Source organism: Aedes albopictus, chromosome 1 (genome assembly GCF_035046485.1).
Source record: "Aedes albopictus strain Foshan chromosome 1, AalbF5, whole genome shotgun sequence".
In the NCBI taxonomy this organism is placed as follows: Eukaryota; Metazoa; Arthropoda; class Insecta; order Diptera; family Culicidae; genus Aedes; species Aedes albopictus.
In genome coordinates, this window is record NC_085136.1 from 135,205,361 (window position 1) to 135,228,785 (window position 23,425).

Here is a 23,425-nt window from a genome sequence, read left to right on the forward strand (position 1 = left end):
ATTTTTGCAAAAAAAACAAGAATTCTTGCTCACATTTTTATGACCCAAATGATGTCAGTGTTGTGATTTGCCGTGAGAACGGGTAATCGGATGTACACAATTTCACCGTTGCATTCGTGCTTTCGAAATTTGATGTCGAAATTTAATGTCAGGCCCGTCGACTGGTATGGAGTATCACTTGTGGCCCGCGGCCACGAAAGGTTGGGCAGGCCTGCCGTAAAGTCATCTGTGATTATGAAAGACGTTATATCCTAGCGTGTATTTATCGTCTTGATGTTGATCGGTCTTCAGTGATAGTGAAGGTGCTTAAGCAGTCAACTGAAAATTCTGATATTTTTCAGCCCAGTCTATCCGTTAAAGTAACGTCGGAATATGTTCAATTAATAAATTTCCCAATTTTATTTAAATTATTGCTTTTCTAAATAAGGTATTCTCAGGATTCAGTAACAGTTCGCATTACGTCGACGGAAAGATCATGCTGCGGAATGATGGCCCTAGCACAGAAACTAGCTAAACAAACAATAGTAGAAGATTCCAAAAACCGGGACCGAATTCTAAACCGCCCGATAGGTAGGAGATTGTCCACATCACGAGGGTTTCAAACCGAACGGACTCAATAAATACCAAAACTTCCGTATGACATTTTTAAGTTAGGCAAGGCCATCTTAACTAGGAAACCTTGACCGATTGAACCCTTGAAAAGGCCCCATACAGATCGAAACGTCGGAAAAAATCATAAACTAGTGTTTTCGATTCCCCCAAAAGGCTGAAGCCAACATTCTGAAGCAAAATCATCCCAGTCGTATCCCAACCAAGGAAAGATCATGAGTACATGTTCGACGAGAAAGGCACTATCACCACTAGGTGGATTAATCTGGGTTTTTGTTTATCAGTTTACCATCACCAAAATTTTATGGTAGATAGCTGATATAAAGGGCCATTTCCCCTAAAAAATTAACGTTGGTAAAAAGATAGGGTTTTGAGATATTTGAGTTTTTGTGACAAAAATCATATTTTTTTTAAGTAAAAAAATAAAATTTTTACAGTGTATATTTTCTAAGGAATCATCATTTAGTTATCTAACTTTGCTGAAAAATTCATAACAATCGAAAAATCCGTTTTTGCTGTACAGCTTTTAGAATATTTTTGAGCTGTTTTAGCATACACCCTTCTGAAAAGTTAGTCGTGAGTGAATATGAAGGTTTGATATCGAAAAATGACGATTTAGATGAAATTGAAAAACTGTGCAAAGTTTCAGATATTTTTGAAATGGTCGCTCAGGATCGACTGACATGACTCCGTGGAATTCCTCTACTTCTAAGTCAGCCTAAGCTAAGCCAAACATTGTGTTCAGTTTATGTCTGTGTGAAATGGACTAAAGGTTTTTGTTCCCTAGTGGGGTGGAAATGCGCGATAGGATTCCTGGGACAATCGTGGAGATTCTGAGATTCTCGGTCTGTTGCGACCACCGCAATTAGAGTAGATATCCATGAATGAGTGAAGGCCAACACCCAGCACAATTTGTTATTTCACTTCAACGCACAACTTGAACACACGTTGAATTGTATAGAGCACCACATCCCATCCTAGCAATAATAAAGTTCAGTTTGCGATCACCCAATAATGTACCGTCCGGTTGCAGATGTCTTCGAGTAATACCAGTGTGGCCCGATCCGAAGCACTGCGTAATACACCGCAGCATGCCGCCACCAAACGTAAGCGTACCGTGCTGGAGGAATCGAACGAGCGGAATGTGCTGGACTTCTCGGTTGATACGTATGCCAAGGGCGACACCACATCAATCAAGTTAATTTGGTGAGTTCGTTCTGATTTAATCCGTTAAATTTATCGCAATCGCAAATTAATTGGCAGTATAATAACAGTATAGATGGCGAAGATGTTGCATTTTTTTCTGTATATACAGTGTTGGGTTCCTTACCCAGAATATTTCAGGGGGTGATTAAGGATGATATTTGATGAAAAAAATTGTTCTACGCATATGGTCAAATTTCAACCATTACGGAGTTATTGAACTTTTCATGATTTTGACAATGCTTCCAATAAAATGGCTATAACATGAAAACGGTTAAACTTATTCAAGATCTCTTAGCACCGTTCGAAAGATTATGAAATTTGCTATTGAACGTCATCTTCGAACATGCAAGTTTTTGTTACTTACTCACTTTTTAAGAGCAAATAAGTGAAAAGTAAGTGGTTTTTTATCAGTTTTTGTCGATTTACTCGGAAAAATGCGTAATTAACTTATTTTTTTCCTTAGACAAAGTTGAGCGCCTTGAAATGCCCTACAATTCGTTCTTTGGCACCAAACTCCTAACTCTTGCCATTTTCCCGCAATTTTGATTTGAATGCACTGTTTTGCATCATAAATTTGCTTCAGCAAGTGCATCAGATATTAGCTCTCTTGACCCCACTGTGACTGCGAAACTAGCGTCATGTTTACTTCGCACACATGGCTACTTGATTCCCCGCGCCGAACAACAACAGCATGGCGCGCTGGCGCAGGAGTGAAAAGAACGACGCCGTTTTTGTAGCCCCAGTTGAATGCTTTTTGTAGTCCCAATGATTCTGGGAGCTCATGATAATCCCGGGAAGAGGGTTGGATTTTGGTAGACAGTAACTGGGACTATCAGCCTGAGAGGCTTGGTAAGGGTATCTTATTATTCCGGCATCGTCTTGGGGGATGGGAAACACCAGAATAAAACTGTTGTTGCCGATATCTGGAGGATCACGATGATTTTAATAGTGAGATGGTGATCCCAGAAGTAACCTTAATGGCTATAAAGTAACTTTACTCTAGCCTTGAGCGTATAGTACAGCACAATCTTTGTCGGTCTTGGACGCTGTTCCTCTTGTTTCCCCGAACGTTTAATTATTCTCAGGTCTGTTTCAACCACGTGTAACCAGCGCGTTCGCAGACGTCCATGTGGTCAGCGACCTGGTTTCATGCTGAATATTGTTTTCATTATTATTCTTTCTTTTGACATTCGCACTACGTGCCCAGCCCAGTGTAGTCTGCCGCAATTTATTCGTTTCAGAATAGTCCTTTTTGGCGAATTAGGTTGAGATTGATCGAAGTTTGCTGCTTTCTGCTCTTACTCATTCGCCAACAAATAGGTAAGAACAGGATTTAGCAACCTTTGCCATGTTAAATCTATCTCAACCAACATGACTATTATTCGCAGCACTTTGTGCTCTGTCTCTGTCTCTACTAGGGACCTTGTAGTTTTGGTCAAGCTTCGAAAGCAACAACGGCATACTCAATTAGGATTTCTGACTGATATTAACCCTAAAAGGGATACATTCATGGCCTCAGTTTCGTCACCACGCTGAGTGTGTTCCATCAAAGACGAGCTCTGAAAGGCGCCTGGGGTCCAATGGACCCCAGGTATCCCTTTTAGGGTTAAGATTTTGGGAGTAATTCCCCCAGAGATTTCCATAAGATTTTTTCCATCGATTCCTCCAAAATTACTTCGAAGATTCTTCTAGACTTCCTGCAGAGATTCCTCCAGGAACTTCTGCAGAGATTCCTCTAGGGATTCCTTTAAGAATTTCTCAAAGGACTCCAAAGGACCAGCGATTTCTCCAGGCATTACTACAGGAATTATTGCAAAATTTCCTCCAGGAATGCATTTAGGGATTCTTCCACAATTCCTCTAAAAGCTCCTCCAGGAATACCTCTAGGAATTCATCCAAGGATTCCTCCAGTAAATTCTTTAAGGATTTCAACGTGAGTTGCTTCAGAAGTTCCGGTAGTATTTCCTGCAGGGATTCCTTCAGAATTTCACTTACAGTTCCTCCACCAATTCCCTTATGGAATCCTCCTAAAATTCATCCAGGGACTTCTCCAGGAATTTTCGATTCCTCCAGGAATACCTGCATGAATTCTTCAAGAAATTTTCTTCCCGGGAATTCTTCAGAAATTTCTCTAAGGGCTCCTGCAAGGATTGCCCCAGAAATTCATCAGTGATTTTTCAGCAATTCCTACATTTAATTTCTCCAGTGATGCCTCCAGAGATTTAGTTATAATTCCTTCAGGCATTTTTCAAGAAATTCCTTCAAAGATTTCTCCAGAAACTCTTCCAGGGATTACTTGAGGAGATCCCTCAGGAATTCCTCTGGCGATTTCTATAGGAATTTGTTTAAGAATTCCTCCAGGATTTCTACCAAGAATTGCTCCAGGAATTCCTTCAGAGTTTCCTCCAGAAATTTCTCCAGGGATTTCGTCCTACAGGAATTCTATCAGGAATTCCTTCAAGGATTCCTCCAGAGATTCTTTTACTAGTTTTTCCATGGATCCCCCAAAGAAATCCTCCAGGAATTCCTCCAGGGATTGACTGAGGAATTCCTCCAGTTCATTTTCTCATATTTATCTCTGAAGGAAATCTTGGAGAAATCCTAAGAGATGGAGGAAACTCTGAAGGAATTCCTTGACGAATCTCTGAAAGAGAATCTGGAAGAATCTCTTGTGGAGGAATAACCGAAGTAATCTAATAATCTCTGAAGCATTAACTAGAAGAACCACTGGAAAAACTCATGAAGAAACTTCAGAAAGAATTACTAAAGATTTCCCTAGTGAAATCTTAGAAGTAATCCCTGGATGAATCTCTGGAGAAATCCTTGGAGGAATCCCTGAAGCAATTTCTGGTGAAATTCCTGGAAGAGCCTCTGGAGAAATTTATAGCACAATTGCTAGAGGATTTTTTTGAGGAATCCTTGGAACTTTGCGTCGAAGAACGTTTGGAAGTATCCCAGGAGGAATTCCAGGATCAATTCTTGGAGCAATTCTTGGACACAACTCTGGAGGATTATCTGGAGGAATTCCAAGAATAATCCCTGATAGAATCTTTGAAAGAATTCTGGAGAAATCCCTGAAGGAATCCCAGAAGTAATTCCTGGAAGTATTCTTGGAGGAATCCCTGTAGGGATTGCTGAAGGATTTTTTGTTTAAATTCCTGAATGAATTTGTGAGGACAAATTTGGAGAAAACCTTGGAAGAATTCCTTGAGGAATTCACGGAGAAATTTCTGGTGTAATCACAGGAGGAATGTCTGAGAAAATCTCTGAAGGAATTCCTAGACGAGTCCTTGAAGGAATTCCTAGAGGAATCCTGAAGTAATAGCTGGAGCATTATCTAAAAGAATACTTGGAGGAATTCCTAGAGGAATCCGTGGAGGAATCTCTGCAGGATTCCCTGGAGGAATTCATGGAGGAATTCGTAGAGGAAATCTTGGAGGAATCCCTGAAGGAATCTCTAGAGGAATTCCAAGTGGAGCTCTGGAAGTATACCTGGAGAAGGTCCAGGATAAATAAATCGAAGAATTCGTGGAGGAATCTCTGGACGAACCCCTGAAGGTATTAACCAAGGAGTCCCGGAAGGAAACCTGAAAGAATCCCTGAAGAACCTTCTGGAGGTTTCCCTGAAGAAATCCTTGGTGGAATTCTGGAGACATCCCTGGAGGATTCCTAGAAACAATCGCTGGAGGAATCCCTGGAGGATTCCTGAAGGATTTCTTGGAGATATCCCTAAAGGAATTTGTTTTGAAGGAAACATTGGAAGAATCCCTGGAGGAATCCTTGGATGAATTTCTGGTGTAATCACCTGGAGCATTCTCTGAAAGAATACTTGGAGGATTCCCTGAAGGAATTCCTAGAGCAATCCCTGGAGGAATATCTGATGTGATATCTGGAGGAATCCCAGGTGGAATTTCTTGAGGTTTACCAGGAGGAATTAATCGAGGAAATCGTGGAGGAATTTCTGGGGAAATTACTGGAGGATCCCCTGAAGGTATTAACAAGGAAATCCAGGGAGGAAACCTGGAAGAATCACTGTGTAATCAGTGGAGAAATGCCTGGGGAAATCCCTGAAGGAATATCTGGAGAACTCCCTGACGGAATTCCTAGAAAAATCCATGGTGGAATATGTGGAGGAATCCATGGAATATGTGGAGGTGGTATTCCTGGAGGAATTCGTGGAGGAAAACTAGGGAGAATTCGTAGAGAAAATCCAAAGACTACTGTAAGGATTGCCCTAGAAATTCCACAAAGGCTTCATGACTACATCAATTTCTCTATTGATTCCTCCAGGGATTTCGCCAGGAATATCTGAATGAAATTCTCTAAAGATTCCTCCCTGAACTTTTCAAAGGATAACTGCATGGTTTTTTTTAGGGATTACTCCAAACATTCCTTCAGAAATTCCCATAAAATTCCTCCAGAAACACCAACAGACATTCTTCAAGGACTTCTTCCAGTATACCTCCAGGAATTCTGCCAGAAATTACTGCTAGAAATCCTCCAGATACTATTCCAGGAATTTCTCTGACGATGTCTTACTTATCTAGGATTTCTTAGGGTAATCCTCAGTAATTTCAGAAATATCTACAGGAAATCCTGCGGACAGTTCTGAAATTTTTTTAATGTAATTACATCAAAAACTCATTCAAAAAATTCTACACATCCTCTGGAAATTTTTCCAGAAATTCCTTCGGTTTCCACCGAGAAGTGCCTCTGAGGGTTACAACAAATTAGGAACTTCCTTCAGCATTTTTTTTTCTTCTGAAAAACCTGCAGAATTTTAACCTTGAAATGGTTTTGAAAAACTCTTAGGAGTTTATTCGGGAATTTCTGCCCGATTTTTTTTTCAGAAGGAAAATTTCTTTGGCATTATCCTTGAAAAACTTTACAAAAGTTATTGTATAAATTCTTCAGAATTTTCTTCGGTAGTTCCTTCAAGAGTTGCTATAAGGATTCCTTCAAAAGTTTCTTCGAAAATTGCTCCATGAGAATCATCCAGTAATTTAGGTTGGTTAAGTTGTGAACCAGTTAGCCTAGTAGTTAAGGTTACGGATCGCCAATCCGGAGACATCGGGTTCGATTCCCGTTCCGGACGGGAAAATTTTCTCGACTCCTTGGGCATAGTGTATCATTGTACTTGCCACACAATGTACATATTCATGCAATGGCAGGCAAAGAAGGCCCTTCAATTAATCACTGTGAAAGTGCTCAAAGAGCACTAAGTTGAAGAAAGGCAGGCCAAGTTCCAATGCGAGCGTCGATCCATAAAGAAGAAGAAGTTGTGAATCAGAAATTCGTTTTTGGAATTCTCTGGCAGATAATCGGAAACTCTTGGAATTTGGTAATTCCTTCTAAAGTTCTTTCGACGTTTGTTCGCGAATTCCCCTAAGAATTTTGTACTTAGTTTTGGTCAAGTTGCGAAAGCAACTACGCAATGTTCGATTAGGATTTCCGAATGAAATAAAGATTTTGTGAGTACTTCAAGTGGATAATTACTGATTTTGGATGTTTTAAATTATTCTATTTCGGGGCTGTCCATAAACCACGTGGTCATGATTCATGGTTCGGCCAATGACCATTTTGTATGGAAGAAAAAAAAAATTGTATGGACTAATGACCCCGCGGGGGGGTTGAGAATCCCCAAAAAAATGACCACGTGGTTTATGGACAGCCCCTTCCTTGTGAGAGTGTTTATCAAACTTGATCATAAACTGCTCAGAGAACACTATGGAAGACCTCGCTCAAGTATTCACAGTCCCAATTGAGGCAGCTTATGGCTGGAAATTTCTTTAGGGGAACTATTAGAAATTCTAACAGGAGTTCCTTCAACGATTCCTTCAGCAATTCCTTGAATAACATTATTTCTACTCCTCCAAAAATTACTTGAAGAAATTTTTATAAGTGTTTTTTTAGAAGTTCCACTAAGATTTCTTCCGTCAGTTTATTCGCAGTTCCTTCAGGGTATCTTTTCTGTGAACATGTTTTTAGGAAGATCATTTGGAAGTTCATCTGAGAATTCTCTATGAAATTCTTGCAGAACATCTTTTTTATTTTTTTTTTCAAAGGTTTTCTCGACAATTTATCCAGAAATCATTTGAAAAATTCTACAGAAGTTTCTCTGAAAGCATCTACAAAAGTTCAATTGGGAATATCTGCATGAGCTTATTCGGAAAAATTCCTGCAGGATCTCCTCCGAAATTTCCTCCATTTCTTAAGCGATTCCTACAGGAATACCTGCACGAATTCTTCAAGGAAATCCCTTCAAGAATCCTTAATAAATTTCTCTAAGGGCTCCTGCAAGGATTGCTCCAGAAATTCAACAGTAATTTTTCAGCAATTCCTACATCACTTTCTCTAGTGATGCCTCGAGTTATTCGTCAAGGGGTTGCTTCAGAGATTTGGTCAGTGTGATGTGACTCATCAAATGAATTGGCCCTCAGGCAATAACATTTTGTAGAAGGTCAATAACTACTCCAAGCATTCTTCTAGAAAATCTTTGAAAGATTTCTCCAGGAACTCTCCTACGGATTACTCGAGAAATTCCCACGAGAATTTCTCTACGGAAATTCTTACTTCATGAATTCTATCAGGAATATCTTCAAAAAAAAATTCTCCAGTGATTCCTCCAGAAACTCCACCGGGGAGTCCTTTACAAAATCCTCTAGGTATTTCGTATAAATTCAGTCAGGGTTTTTTTTTCAAGAAATTCTCTACGAATTCCTCCTGAATTTCCTCCAAGGATTCGTCCAAATATCTCTTCAGGGATTTCTCCGAGGATTCCTCCAGAAAAGTGGTTCGCTATAAATTTTTGCAGGGATTCCCTCAGGATTTTTAAAGGACTCCTCCGGGGATTCTACCCCGGATTCCGCCAGGGATTCTTCAAGGAATTCTTCCAGAAATTCCCCTAGAAATTTCTCAAAGGAATCACATCAGAAATTCCGCATAAAATGCTTTCAGGAACATTCCTCCAGAGATTCCGCAGAGGATACCCTCATGAATTCCTCCTGTGATTCTCTATAGGATTCCTCCAGCAATTCTTCAAGGGATTCCTTCATGAATTCTTTCAGGGATTCCTAAAATAATTCTTTCAGGGGTTCATCCCGTTATTCCTCTAGAGATTTCTTCTGAAAGTCATCGGTCACCACGAATTCTTCCTGGGTTTTCTCCAAAGATTTCCTTCAGAGAATTACTACAAAAATCATTCAGCGATTCCTCCAGGAATTCCTTCAGTGTTTCAACCATACATTCTTTCAGGCAGTCTTCAAAGGTTCATTCCACAAAGTCCTCCAGGAATTTTTCAAAGAATCCTCTCAGGGATCTCTCCAGAAATTCCTCCACAGATTCCTGCAGTTTTTCTCCAAGGATTCCTTGAATAATTTCTACAGAGCTTTCTCCAGAAATTTTTCCAGAGTTTCCTTCACGAATGTCTCGATTAATTCCTTCAGGAACTTGGGTTCCTCCAGGAAATCTTCAGGGATTCCTTCAAGGTTTCCTCCACGAAATCGTCCAAGGATCCCATCACGATTTTCTTCAGGATTTCCTCCAGGAATTCCTGCAGATATTGGATAAGAATAATCACCGGAGACCATTCTTATTATCTGTTTCGATTGGCTTTTATCGGTGAATTCACCGATTCCTGCAGAGATTATTCCAGGGTTTCCTCTAGAAATTTATTCAGGTAAACCTCCAGGATTCCTCCAGGAATTCTTCTTCTTCTTTATAGCTCCACGTCCCCACTGCGCCTTGGCCTGCCTCGCTACAACTTGGTGTTGTTTGAGCACTTCTAGTTATTAATTGAAGGGCTTTCTTTGCCTGTCATTGCATGAATACAAGTACAATGATACTCTACAAGTACAATGATACACTATGCCCAGGATTCCGTCTGGGATTTCTCCAGGGAAATTTTCAGGAATGCTTTCTGGGTTTCCTTCAGTAGTGTTTCCAGGAACTGCTCCAGAGATTACTTCGGTTATTCCTTCAGCAGAGATTCTGCCAGGAATTCCTGCAAAGATTTTCAAAGGAACTCCTCCAGAGTTTCCTTCACGGATACCTCAAAGAATTTCTTCTGGAATTTTTCCAGGAATTTCTTCAGTGATAACTATGGGAAAAGGATCTGGAGGAATTCCTCAAGGAATCCTCAAGAATTTCTTTAAGGAATCCATAGACAAATAAGTGAAGGAATCCTTGGAGGAATTCCTGGTAGAATCTTTGGAAGAGAAATTTCCTTAGGAATCCCTCGAGAAACTTCCTTGAGAAAGCCGAAGGAATTTCTGGAAAAATTTCCAGACGATGTGTAGAATTTTTTGAATGAGTTTTTGATGTAATTACATTAAAAAAAATTTCAGAACTGTCCGCAGGATTTCCTGTAGATATTTCTGAAATTACTGAGGATTACCCTAAGAAACCCTAGATAAGTAAGACATCGTCAGAGAAATTCCTGGAATAGTATCTGGAGGATTTCTAGCAGTAATTTCTGGCAGAATTCCTGGTGGTATACTGGAAGAAGTCCTTGAAGAATTTCTGTTGGTGTTTCTGGAGGAATTTTATGGGAATTTCTGAAGGAATGTTTGGAGTAATCCCTAAAAAAAAACCATGCAGTTATCCTTTGAAAAGTTCAGGGAGGAATCTTTAGAGAATTTCATTCAGATATTCCTGGCGAAATCCCTGGAGGAATACCAAAAGAATCAATAGAGAAATTGATGTAGTCATGAAGCCTTTGTGGAATTTCTAGGACAATCCTTACAGTAGTCTTTGGATTTTCTCTACGAATTCTCCCTAGTTTTCCTCCACGAATTCCTCCAGGAATACCACCTCCACATATTCCATGGATTCCTCCACATATTCCACCATGGATTTTTCTAGGAATTCCGTCAGGGAGTTCTCCAGATATTCCTTCAGGGATTTCCCCAGGCATTTCTCCACTGATTACACAGTGATTCTTCCAGGTTTCCTCCCTGGATTTCCTTGTTAATACCTTCAGGGGATCCTCCAGTAATTTCCCCAGAAATTCCTCCACGATTTCCTCGATTAATTCCTCCTGGTAAACCTCAAGAAATTCCACCTGGGATTCCTCCAGATATCACATCAGATATTCCTCCAGGGATTGCTCTAGGAATTCCTTCAGGGAATCCTCCAAGTATTCTTTCAGAGAATGCTCCAGGTGATTACACCAGAAATTCATCCAAGGATTCCTCCAGGGATTCTTCCAATGTTTCCTTCAAAACAAATTCCTTTAGGGATATCTCCAAGAAATCCTTCAGGAATCCTCCAGGGATTCCTCCAGCGATTGTTTCTAGGAATCCTCCAGGGATGTCTCCAGAATTCCACCAAGGATTTCTTCAGGGAAACCTCCAGAAGGTTCTTCAGGGATTCTTTCAGGTTTCCTTCCGGGACTCCTTGGTTAATACCTTCAGGGGTTCGTCCAGAGATTCCTCCACGAATTCTTCGATTTATTTATCCTGGACCTTCTCCAGGTATACTTCCAGAGCTCCACTTGGAATTCCTCTAGAGATTCCTTCAGGGATTCGAGATTCTCTTTCAGAGATTCGTCAAGGAATTCCTTCAGAGTTTCCTCCATCTCTTAGGATTTCTCCAAGATTTCCTTCAGAGATAAATATGAGAAAATGAACTGGAGGAATTCCTCAGTCAATCCCTGGAGGAATTCCTGGAGGATTTCTTTGGGGGATCCATGGAAAAACTAGTAAAAGAATCTCTGGAGGAATCCTTGAAGGAATTCCTGATAGAATTCCTGTAGGACGAAATCCCTGGAGAAATTTCTGGAGGAAACTCTGAAGGAATTCCTGGAGCAATTCTTGGTAGAAATCCTGGAGGAATTCTTAAACAAATTCCTATAGAAATCGCCAGAGGAATTCCTGAGGGATCTCCTCAAGTAATCCCTGGAAGAGTTTCTGGAGAAATCTTTGAAGGAATTTCTTGAAAAATGCCTGAAGGAATTATAACTAAATCTCTGGAGGCATCACTGGAGAAATTAAATGTAGGAATTGCTGAAAAATCACTGATGAATTTCTGGGGCAATCCTTGCAGGAGCCCTTAGAGAAATTTCTGAAGAATTCCCGGGAAGAAAATTTCTTGAAGAATTCATGCAGGTATTCCTGGAGGAATCGAAAATTCCTGGAGAAGTCCCTGGATGAATTTTAGGAGGATTCCATAAGGGAATTGGTGGAGGAACTGTAAGTGAAATTCTGAAGGAATCCCTGCAGGAAATACTACCGGAACTTCTGAAGCAACTCACGTTGAAATCCTTAAAGAATTTACTGGAGGAATCCTTGGATGAATTCCTAGAGGTATTCCTGGAGGAGCTTTTAGAGGAATTGTGGAAGAATCCCTAAATGCATTCCTGGAGGAAATTTTGCAATAATTCCTGTAGTAATGCCTGGAGAAATCGCTGGTCCTTTGGAGTCCTTTGAGAAATTCTTAAAGGAATCCCTAGAGGAATCTCTGCAGAAGTTCCTGGAGGAATCTCTGCAGGAAGTCTAGAAGAATCTTCGAAGTAATTTTGGAGGAATCGATGGAAAAAATCTTATGGAAATCTCTGGGGGAATTACTCCCAAAATCTTAACCCTAAAAGGGATACCTGGGGTCCATTGGACCCCAGGCGCCTTTCAGAGCTCGTCTTTGATGGAACACACTCAGCGTGGTGACGAAACTGAGGCCATGAATGTATCCCTTTTAGGGTTAATATCAGTCAGAAATCCTAATTGAGTATGCCGTTGTTGCTTTCGAAGCTTGACCAAAACTACAAGGTCCCTAGTAGAGACAGAGACAGAGCACAAAGTGCTGCGAATAATAGTCATGTTGGTTGAGATAGATTTAACATGGCAAAGGTTGCTAAATCCTGTTCTTACCTATTTGTTGGCGAATGAGTAAGAGCAGAAAGCAGCAAACTTCGATCAATCTCAACCTAATTCGCCAAAAAGGACTATTCTGAAACGAATAAATTGCGGCAGACTACACTGGGCTGGGCACGTAGTGCGAATGTCAAAAGAAAGAATAATAATGAAAACAATATTCAGCATGAAACCAGGTCGCTGACCACATGGACGTCTGCGAACGCGCTGGTTACACGTGGTTGAAACAGACCTGAGAATAATTAAACGTTCGGGGAAACAAGAGGAACAGCGTCCAAGACCGACAAAGATTGTGCTGTACTATACGCTCAAGGCTAGAGTAAAGTTACTTTATAGCCATTAAGGTTACTTCTGGGATCACCATCTCACTATTAAAATCATCGTGATCCTCCAGATATCGGCAACAACAGTTTTATTCTGGTGTTTCCCATCCCCCAAGACGATGCCGGAATAATAAGATACCCTTACCAAGCCTCTCAGGCTGATAGTCCCAGTTACTGTCTACCAAAATCCAACCCTCTTCCCGGAATTATCATGAGCTCCCAGAATCATTGGGACTACAAAAAGCATTCAACTGGGGCTACAAAAACGGCGTCGTTCTTTTCACTCCTGCGCCAGCGCGCCATGCTGTTGTTGTTCGGCGCGGGGAATCAAGTAGCCATGTGTGCGAAGTAAACATGACGCTAGTTTCGCAGTCACAGTGGGGTCAAGAGAGCTAATATCTGATGCACTTGCTGAAGCAAATTTATGATGCAAAACAGTGCATTCAAATCAAAATTGCGGGAAAATGGCAAGAGTTAGGAGTTTGGTGCCAAAGAACGAATTGTAGGGCATTTCAAGGCGCTCAACTTTGTCTAAGGAAAAAAATAAGTTAATTACGCATTTTTCCGAGTAAATCGACAAAAACTGATAAAAAACCACTTACTTTTCACTTATTTGCTCTTAAAAAGTGAGTAAGTAACAAAAACTTGCATGTTCGAAGATGACGTTCAATAGCAAATTTCATAATCTTTCGAACGGTGCTAAGAGATCTTGAATAAGTTTAACCGTTTTCATGTTATAGCCATTTTATTGGAAGCATTGTCAAAATCATGAAAAGTTCAATAACTCCGTAATGGTTGAGATTTGACCATATGCGTAGAACAATTTTTTTCATCAAATATCATCCTGAAATACCCCCTGAAATATTCTGGGTAAGGAACCCAACACCCTGTATAATGCGGTGCCGCTTGCGCACGATCAATCGGAACTTATGCGCATCACGCTAGTCAACGAAACAAAAATGGACAGCGCAAGGTGTGGTGTGTAATGTATTATTTTTGCTGTTTAATTTCTAATCGATCAACGCATCTACACCATACCATACCATTTAGGTGAAGCTGTTTCTATATGTGAATTCCTACCAAGTATTTATAACAAAATACTGTCTAAATTTCAGATAAAATTGTGGAAATTTTACCGATTTCATAATAGACTCACAGTTATGGTTTTAAGTAGTTTGTCGGTTAATAATACAGGGTGTTTAATCCAGTCGGGGAAGGGATCGTTATATTTTCTTCTCGTTTCAGAGAGCGAGCAATGGCGCTTAAACCTAGGCTTTCGAGCCAGGACATAAGGGGTTAATACCATAAATACCTTTGTCCCATCCCAGGAAGAAGAGGAGCCCCAACGGAGTGACATTAACTTTCTTAGCCACGTCACTCCCAACGTTTTTGCTTCACATTTATTACATATACGATACGGAGCGGCTGACGAGATGTCGCCGTTCCATAGTTCTGTTCAATTGTATTCAATAAGGCTGACACAAATTGCGATTTTCTCTTATGTCCGCATGTTCCGCCCCCTCGGAAAATTTTGGTCGAAATTCAACATTTTGAGGGGGGACACCAATACAATATTCAAGAAATTTCAACATTTTAAGGGGAAATTAGAGTTGCACAGAAAATTTCTAAACAAATCCGATGAGTTTATAAATTTTGCCGAATTGTTTGGGTATTTCTTCGTCAAATACATGTATTATTTATTGTCCTCCCCCTTAGCGAGCCAACGAGTATTGTGACAAAAGAAGAAAATGAGATTTGTTCCGGCCTAACGCTGCACAGTAGGCCTGGCCGCTTCAATACTTGAAATACATCTCCGATGTCTTGCAAGTATTGATAATGACAAGAAAAATGGTAGAAGTAGTCGATTCTACCATTTTCCAGGATTCTTTCAATGAATGGCTGTGTATGTGTAGACTAGACTAGACTAGACTAGACCCAATAATGTACCGTCCGGTTGAATACACGCTTTTGTAACAGTGACGCAGTGAAGTACCAATTTCTTTGCCTAACCGAAACCCCTGTAGAGTGCCAAGCTATCGCGATATCAGTGATCAAAACCCGAACACGTCCACACCGCCGTTGTAGGCGTAGGAGCCGTCGAAGAGGATTCCGTGGGTGGACATCTTTATAGTCCTTCGAGCCGGATTAAGTGATACCAAGTGCGCCTTATAGTGATAATTAATTGTCGTCGCATGTACGACCCTACCGTTGCGAACATTGTACATAGTACGTGTTTGATCATCCTCTGTGGGTGATAAATCGATCGACGATAATTGGCTCAGTGCTGGGGCTCTGCTGTGGAAGTTGGTTGGACGAAAAGTTGGATTTCCCGTCGTTGTCCGTGTGTAAAAATATGGTATAAAAATCAATTCGCTGCGCGAGTGACAAAGTGTTGAACGCTAGTGGTCAGTGAACTGTGACCGAGAAACTGGACAATAGAACCAAAAAAAACTGTAGCGTGTGAACAGCGCTGGTGCACAGTGGTTCAAAACGTAGAAAAACCGTGACCGTCTGCGCTTACAGCGCTTGTGATTTGGATTCGTTTTACGGGTTTGTCGACAAAACCCGCACCGTCTGCTGCCGTTTTCTAGGGTTTGGCGTTAAAACTCGGTCATCCGTTTCCATGTTTGGTCGTTAGAACCTGTGCCATCGCTTTTGCAGGTTTGGGCGTCAGAACCAGAGCCATCGTCAGTAAGGCTTGCGTACATTGGGTCAGCGTGGTTTCGGTGAGTACGCAATTCTAGAGTAGTCAACTTTTTAGAATTTCGGAGTGGTGAAGTGAGTTGGCATCGTTTTTTTGAAATTTGCTTCGGTTGTGGTGGTTGCTGGTGGCTCTTGTTGTTGCGTGGCGTTCTGAGGCAGCAAAATGGCACTTCGAGAGCGTTTAAAACTGATGAGCGTGACTCTGGACGCAATCAAGACCATCGAAACCTTCATCGAGAACTACGATGCTGAAGTAGATCAAGGCAAAATCGAGTCTAGGTTAATGAGATTGGACCAATTGTATGATAGCTATGAAAGCGTATCTATCGAAGTAGAGTTGTTGATGGATGAGAAGGCTGAGACGAAGGCTACGTTCATCAACAATCGCAGTTATATGGAGGAGACGTACTACAGGCTGCGCGACTTCCGCACTTTACACAGACCCGTTAAAGCTGTTAACCCTCATGTTCCTTCGTCTGTCGTCCGACTACCGAAAATCGATTTGCCGACGTTCGTCGGTTGAATCAAAGCATCCTGAGGGAATGGGAGAGGTCAACGAGCGACGACAAGAAGAAAATCCCGACATACACGGAGTTGATCACCTTTCTGAAAGAGCAATCCCGGATCATACTTTCACTGGACAGTGTACCTTCCACTGTCAAGGAGCAACCTCGCCTCTCTGTGGCTCACGCCGCGGCTGTTTCGAAATCGGCTCCACCGAAAACCACCATTTGCATTGTGTGCTATCAACCCCACCGCATTTATGATTGTGAGGTTTTCAAACGAATGGAACTGAGGCAGAAGCCGGAAGAAAAAGTTGTGCTGGAACTGCCTGTCGTCCATTCATCTCAGCCGCGAATGCTCGTCCAAGCCTTGTCGGAGATGTAACGAAAAGCATCACACATTGTTCCATCCACCCTCCCCCAACGATCGTTCCACCCAACCACAAGCAAATCTACCAGTTCGCAGTCATCAATCCACCTTCAGCAGCCACGATGAGTCAGTGATCCCAGCATTACTATCAGTTCCCACTCCATCTGGCTCCATCACCACGTCCGCTACCCAGCAGCCCACTTTCAACGCGCTGGCTGCCGCGAGTTCGTCAAAGACAAGTTATTCAACCGTTTTGCTGTCCACAGCCGTGGTAAAGGTCCATGGCCCATCTGGAAGATCTACATTCGTTCGAACCCTGTTGGACTCGTGCTCGGAATCTAATTTCATCACCGAAAGGATCGTTCAGCTTCTGGGATTGAACCGGCGAAAACATGCTGCCGTTATCGCCGGTATGGGCGGATCCACCGTCAACAGTCACCAGAGCACCGTTGCCATTTTCAATTCCATTGACTCCAACTACTCGAACACGCTAACATTCAGCATTCTCTCCAAGATCACCAATGACCTGCCTGGGAGGAAGATCGATATCTTGACTGGGATCTTCCTTCCACTGTGGTCTTAGCAGATCCAGACTTTGCGACGCCACAACGAATCGACATGGTAATCGGAGCTCAGCTTTTCTTCAGTCTTTTGCGAGAGGGTCAACTACTTGTCGTAGCCGGTTCTTCAGCGAGTCAGCCGATTCTCCAACGTACTGTGCTCGGTTGGGTCGCTCTGCTTTGCACTAATGATGACCTCGACAAGCAGTTGTCTCGATTCTGGGAAGTCGAAAGCTGTCCTACCAGCCGAGGTCTCTCCAAAGAGGAATTAGCTTGTGAACGGTATTTTGCCGAATCAACCACCCGTGACGAGTCAGGTCGATTCGTTGTCCGCCTACCCATGAGGGAAGGCATCTTGAGTCAACTCGGCGACTCCAAGGCTGGAGCTCTTCGTCGATTCCACTGGATGCAGCGCCGGTTGGTCAAGAATCCAGAGCTGAACGCTCAAAACGTTGACTTCTTGACTGAGTACATCCTCCTTGGTCATATGGCTCCCGTAGATTCGTTACAAGATCCTGCCAATCTCCATTCGTTCTATCTTCCGCATCACGCTGTGATTAAGCCAAGCAGCACTACCACGAAGTGCAGAGTTGTGTTCGATGGATCCAGCAAGTCTTCTACGGGAATTTCGCTGAATGATTGCCTCATGATTGGACCAACCGTGCAGGACACCTTATACTCCATTGTAGTCCGATTCCGCATTAACGAGATAGCTCTAGTAGCGGATATCACCAAGATGTACCGCCAAATTTGGGTGCACCCTGAAGATCGACACCTGCAACGTATATTAAAGACACGGACACGTTCAATGCTTCCAGTGAGCTTTTCGCTCTTTGAAGGAAGCACGACACTAGACAACGGACTAGCATGCAACGCCCAGTGGCACAGCCGAAAACTTTTCCTGACAGCTGCGGCGGGAATCGAACCCGCACTCCTCAGCACGATGCGACTAAGAGCTTGGTGACCCTAGTCGCACGACCACGGAGCCGCACATTCTGGCAATGCGAGGCGGGAACCGCAGTTCAACCCTACGAACTCACCACGGTGACCTACGGCACAGCCAGTGCTCCGTACTTAGCAACACGATGTCTTCAGCAACTATCTTACGACCAATCAGAACATGATGACGACATTCCAGCGAAGATCGGCAAAGACTTCTATGTGGACGACTTCCTCAGTGGTTCCGATACAGTAGAAGGTGCAGTTCAGCTGTGCTCCGGCGTTCAAAACATTCTGGGGTCCGCAGGGTTTGAACTTCGGAAATGGTCTTCTAACTCACCTGAAGTGCTGTCTCACATCCCGGACAACCTAAAAGATAATCTCCGATTGTGGCGGTTGACGACATCCAAGGCTCCTTCAGCACTCTTGGACTCCTGTGGCATCCTGAATCTGATACATTCCGGTTCAAAACCCCGGAACTGGCCATCGGTCGTCCTATCACCAAGCGGATCGTGGTCTCCGAGATGTTCAAGCTGTTTGACCCTTTGGGCATTCTCGGACCAGTGGTCATCAGGGCGAAAATGTTCGTCCAACAACTTTGGAAGACGAACCTGGACTGGGACGAACCGCTTTCCACCCCTCTCAGCATCGAATGGGAGGACTACAGACTTGGATTGGCAGCGCTGGAGAGATTATCCATTCCTCGCCTGGTTAAGGCACCCGGTGCTGGAGCAAGTATCCAACTACATGGCTTCTGCGATGCATCTCAGCACGCTTACGGTGCTTGCGTCTACATTAGAAATACCGGCACTGATGGTATCACCGTAACCCGTCTCCTTACTGCCAAATCCTGAGTAGCTCCTCTCCAAACCCTCTCAATTCCACGACTAGAGCTCTGCTCTGCTGTGCTGCTCAGCAAATTATACCAAAATGTTGCATCCAGTCTCAATATCGCCATTAATGCCTACTTTTGGTCTGATTCCTCCATCACGCTGCACTGGCTCCACAACTCACCGGCGAACTACAACAACACGTTAGTGGCCAATCGGATAGCGGAGGTTCAACGTCTAACAGAATGAGGAACCTGGAATCACGTCGCCGGTTTGGAAAACCCGGCAGATCTCATCTCGCGAAGTACTGATCCTAACGAATTGAACAACGTCGCCCTCTGGTGGAAGGGTCCACCTTGGCTATCATCTGATGCTGCAGAATGGCCAAGCATGTTTCCGATTACAAGTTTTCACGAATTCCATCCTGAAGTCCTTGAGGAGAAAGTTACTACGCTTGCAGCTGTCACACAGTCAGTTGAAGCACCCGATTATACTCTGTTCACTCGCTTCTCGTCGCTGACCAGACTCATCCGTATCGTCGCATACTGCCGACGTTTCGTACGGCACTGTCGGGCCAAGATTAATCGAACAGACTTGTAAGTTGTACCGTTCCTCTCCGCAGATGAACTCCATCAAGCGCTGATGGCCCTCGTGAAGGTCGTACAAGAGGACTGCTTCAGCCACGAAATCTCGGCTGTCCGGTCTGGTCGGGAAACGGATCTCAAGAAATCTCCACTCATAACCTTGTATCCGTTCATCCACGATGGTCTACTCCGTGTCGGTGACCGGTTGAACCATTCCTCGTATCCGTTCACCCAAAAGCATCCAATACTTCTACCAGAATCACACCCACTGACGTCACTGCTCATAGATGTTGTGCATAAGCAACTCCTACACGCGGGTCCTCGTGCGATGATAGCACACATTCGTGAGCAATTTTGGCCTCTGCATCTCCGTAACTTGGCACGGCGGCATGTCAATTCCTGCTTGCGCTGCTACCGCGTCCAGCCCCAAACGGAACACCAGTTGATGGGCCAGCTTCCGAAGGTTCGAGTCACTCCGGCTCGAGCGTTCCTCAACACCGGTGTCGATTCCTGCGGACCCGTCTGGTTGAAGGTCCCCTTACGCCGAACAAAGCCGATTTCACCGGTTCGATCATATGCCGCCGTCTTCGTCTGTATGGTCACGAAGGCCGTGCACCTCGAGCTGGTCAGCGACCTCTGCGCTGACGCCTTTCTCGCCGCGTTGAAACGTTTCGTAGCCCGGCGAGGCAAGCCGGCCACCTTGTACTGCGACAATGCCACCAACTTCAAGGGCGCGGACAGGGAGCTACGAGAACTCTGCAAGCAACTCAAAGACCAACAGCAAAAACAAAAGGTGGCGTCGTTCTGTGCTGAGTCCGCCATTAAGTTCAACTTCATTCCTGCTAACGCACCTACGTTCGGCGGCCTCTGGGAGGCCGCAGTTAAGTCGATGAAACACCACTTCCGAAGAGTCGTTGGCTTGGAAGCCCTGTCAACCGAAGCAATGACCACCGTACTTTGCGAGATCGAAGGCTGTCTCAACTCGCGACCGTTGACGGCCCTCTCCGAGGATCCAAGCGACATGGGCGTCCTTACACCGGGGCATTTCCTGGTCGGATCATCTCTTCAAGCGATTCCCGAACCCGATCTGTGCCAGCTGCCCAACAACCGGCTTTCGCTGTGGCAGGAAATGCAACGCAGGGTCCAAACATTTTGGAAGGCCTGGTCGACAGACTATCTCCACCAGCTGCAGCAACGCACGAAATACTGTTTCCGGCAGCCGAACGTACTGGTCGGCAAGCTGGTTCTTTTAAAGGACGATGATCTCCCTCCGCTCAAGTGGAGCGTAGGCCGAATCGACTCGGTACATCCTGGCGCGGATGGATTGGTCCGAGAGGTAAAGGTCAGACTTGCATCTGGCGCAGTCTTTTTTTTTTTTTTTTCCTTCTAAACCATAGGGGGATAATCTGCTCAACAGACACCCTAACAGAAGGTTAGGGTAGTGTAGGTCTGACAGGCCGTCTTCTACAACAAAAGTAAAATCCAGGACTACTCTCTCCTCGTACCCACTAAACCATTCCTATGGTCGCCAAACCCTACGTCTCTCCGGAACCACCAAGAAGGTATTGCTTCAGAGAGGGGCTAGTGCACATCGCACCCACAAGGTTAGCTGCGTAGCCTGCAGCAGCGAACATCGATGACTCGCTTTGGAGAGTCCATCACGGTAGCATGCTGGCGCTTAGCCAGTTTCCCGAGTGGTCCTCGCCACTCCCTTTGTCCTCGGAAGGCGGGCAGGGTCAACCCCGCCCGCGCCCTACTGCTGAGCGGACATCAAGAACTGATGCCCACATGCAACCCGGTCTGACCTGCCCGCAAAGGAAGGGTATCACTACCCTTCAGGCCCTATCAGATGCATCCGTAGGTTGCTCACGGCAGGGTCTCCACCTGCCCCGACCCTTGCCGGGGACCCCTTTCCAACCGCGGGCTTGGATCCAACCCAGTAGACCGACGCCACGACAGCACCGCTACCGGGACTTCCTCTCCGCGGCCACTTAATCGCTGTAAGGGTCGATCTCGACCGCAGGGCACCGGTATGACCTACGAAGCCGACTCCGAACCCCTGGACCACCTCTTGTACTGCATCTGGACTAGCCATTCTCCGAGTCCACGCGCCACCTCCTCTGTAGCTCCCAGACGATGTGGGTAATAGCCGTTGAAACGGCGTTCCAGCCAAACTCATCCCTACACATCCTCTGGACCAAGTTGTCCGGAGTTGGCGCAGCCTTCGACCGCCCGATTGTGAAAGTTTGTTTGCTTCCCATCGAAAATGAAGCTTCCATGGGTACTTCAGCTGAATTTCCTATCAACCAGGACAATCAAGGCAGCATCCGCCGCCAACCGTAGATAGTAATATCATGAACTCTGTTAGTTTTAAGTACACTCTTGCATTAGACTAAAAATGAAATGAAATTCTTCATGGTGGCCGGTATGTTGCGACCACCGCAATTAGAGTAGATATCCATGAATGAGTGAAGGCCAACAACCAACACAATTTGTTATTTCACTTCAACACACAACTTGAACACACGTTGAATTGTATAGAGCACCACATCCCATCCTAGCAATAATAAAGTTCAGTTTGCGATCACCCAATGTACCGTCCAGTTGAATACACGCTTTTGTAACAGTGACGCAGTAAAGTACCAATTCCTTTGCCTAACCGAAACCCCTGTAGAGTGCCAAGTTATCGCGATATCAGTGATCAAACCCCGAATACGTCCACACCGCCGTTGTAGGCGGAGGAGCCGTTGAAGAGGATTCCGTGCGTGGACACGGTCTTTATAATAACGGTTTTCTTACTAACATTCATTCCTATCCTCGTTGACCGTAAGGACGTTGCCGGCGCCGTCATTGACTTGCTATAGTTCAGAGTTGAATTCAATACAAGCTATATATCGTAGTACGGTCGTTTACTCCGTTGTTGCACACCAAAACTGACAATTACAGTTCGTAAGCTAACTACCACATCATAAACTCAAGTTTGCGGGCTGAAAAGTTTCCACTTGTAATACACTTTAATATGGGTCACTCCCTTCCTTTTCGAGTTCATTACCGAAATAATGGCTCACTTACTCATGTGACCAAACAGAAAAGCGTGAAAAGTTAGTGAATATACAACACAGAGTATAATTTACCCACCCAAGGGCCGCACACTGGGGCAGGATTGAAAATACACGGAAAAAACCTCTAGCTCGTCGAGATGTCGAGATACCGCTTGGTGTCTTCAGAGAAAATATTTCTATGAACAAGGTCGATATTCTGAACGGTAGCATATTTTTCTTACGTTATTCGCATAAAAGTCCTATAAGCCATTTTGGCCATCTTTCATTTTAGCGGTATGGTGTCTTCGGCAAAGTTGTTCGGCTATTTATGCTAAAAAAGTTTGCCGAAGACGTCAAATTTCCAAAGCCTACTGTTCTTGAGATATTAGTCGTTTTATAAAATACCTACCTAAAATCGAGTTTTTTTTTATTAAATTACGTTTGTAAACAAATTTAATGTCCGTTTTCGAGTTATAATAATAAAAAATACTAAAATAAAACATATGTAAAATAAATTAGTTGGAAAAAACAAAATATGCAGTGATTTTTCATAGAAAGTTCCTGAAAATCACGCAAAATGTATATAGGACGTTCTTGCAGTCGGGCAAGTTCGGGCAAGTTTTTTCATCGGCGATCACCTAAAAAATGCATAAGCTTTCAGGTAAATTTTTTTCACCGACATGATATTTGATGATTTTTTTTTAAATAGCGTTCAAAGTTTACTGTTTTGTGTGAATTAGTACATTTTTGCACATATTTTACCATGTTGTATGTTGCCAAGTGAACCATGAGAAGTATAAATGCAATCTAGTTACAGGTTTAGTCATTTTTAAGCTCCAAACAAATTGTAAAACACAAAAATGTCCGAAACGCCAATAAAAGTGAGTTT

The 23,425-nt window shown here is 43.6% G+C and overlaps 1 protein-coding gene across 1 annotated transcript in view; it reads left to right on the forward strand.

The window, feature by feature from the left end:
- Window positions 1-19,309: 19,309 nt before the first annotated feature.
- LOC134289517 (uncharacterized) overlaps window positions 19,310-23,425 on the forward strand; it is a 31,626-nt gene continuing 27,510 nt past the window's right edge. Inside the window, exon 1 of the mRNA XM_062855405.1 lies at window positions 19,310-20,858. Coding sequence (XP_062711389.1) covers window positions 19,554-20,858 — 1,305 coding nt within the window. The 5' untranslated portion in view covers window positions 19,310-19,553. The remainder of the gene's footprint in view (window positions 20,859-23,425) is intronic.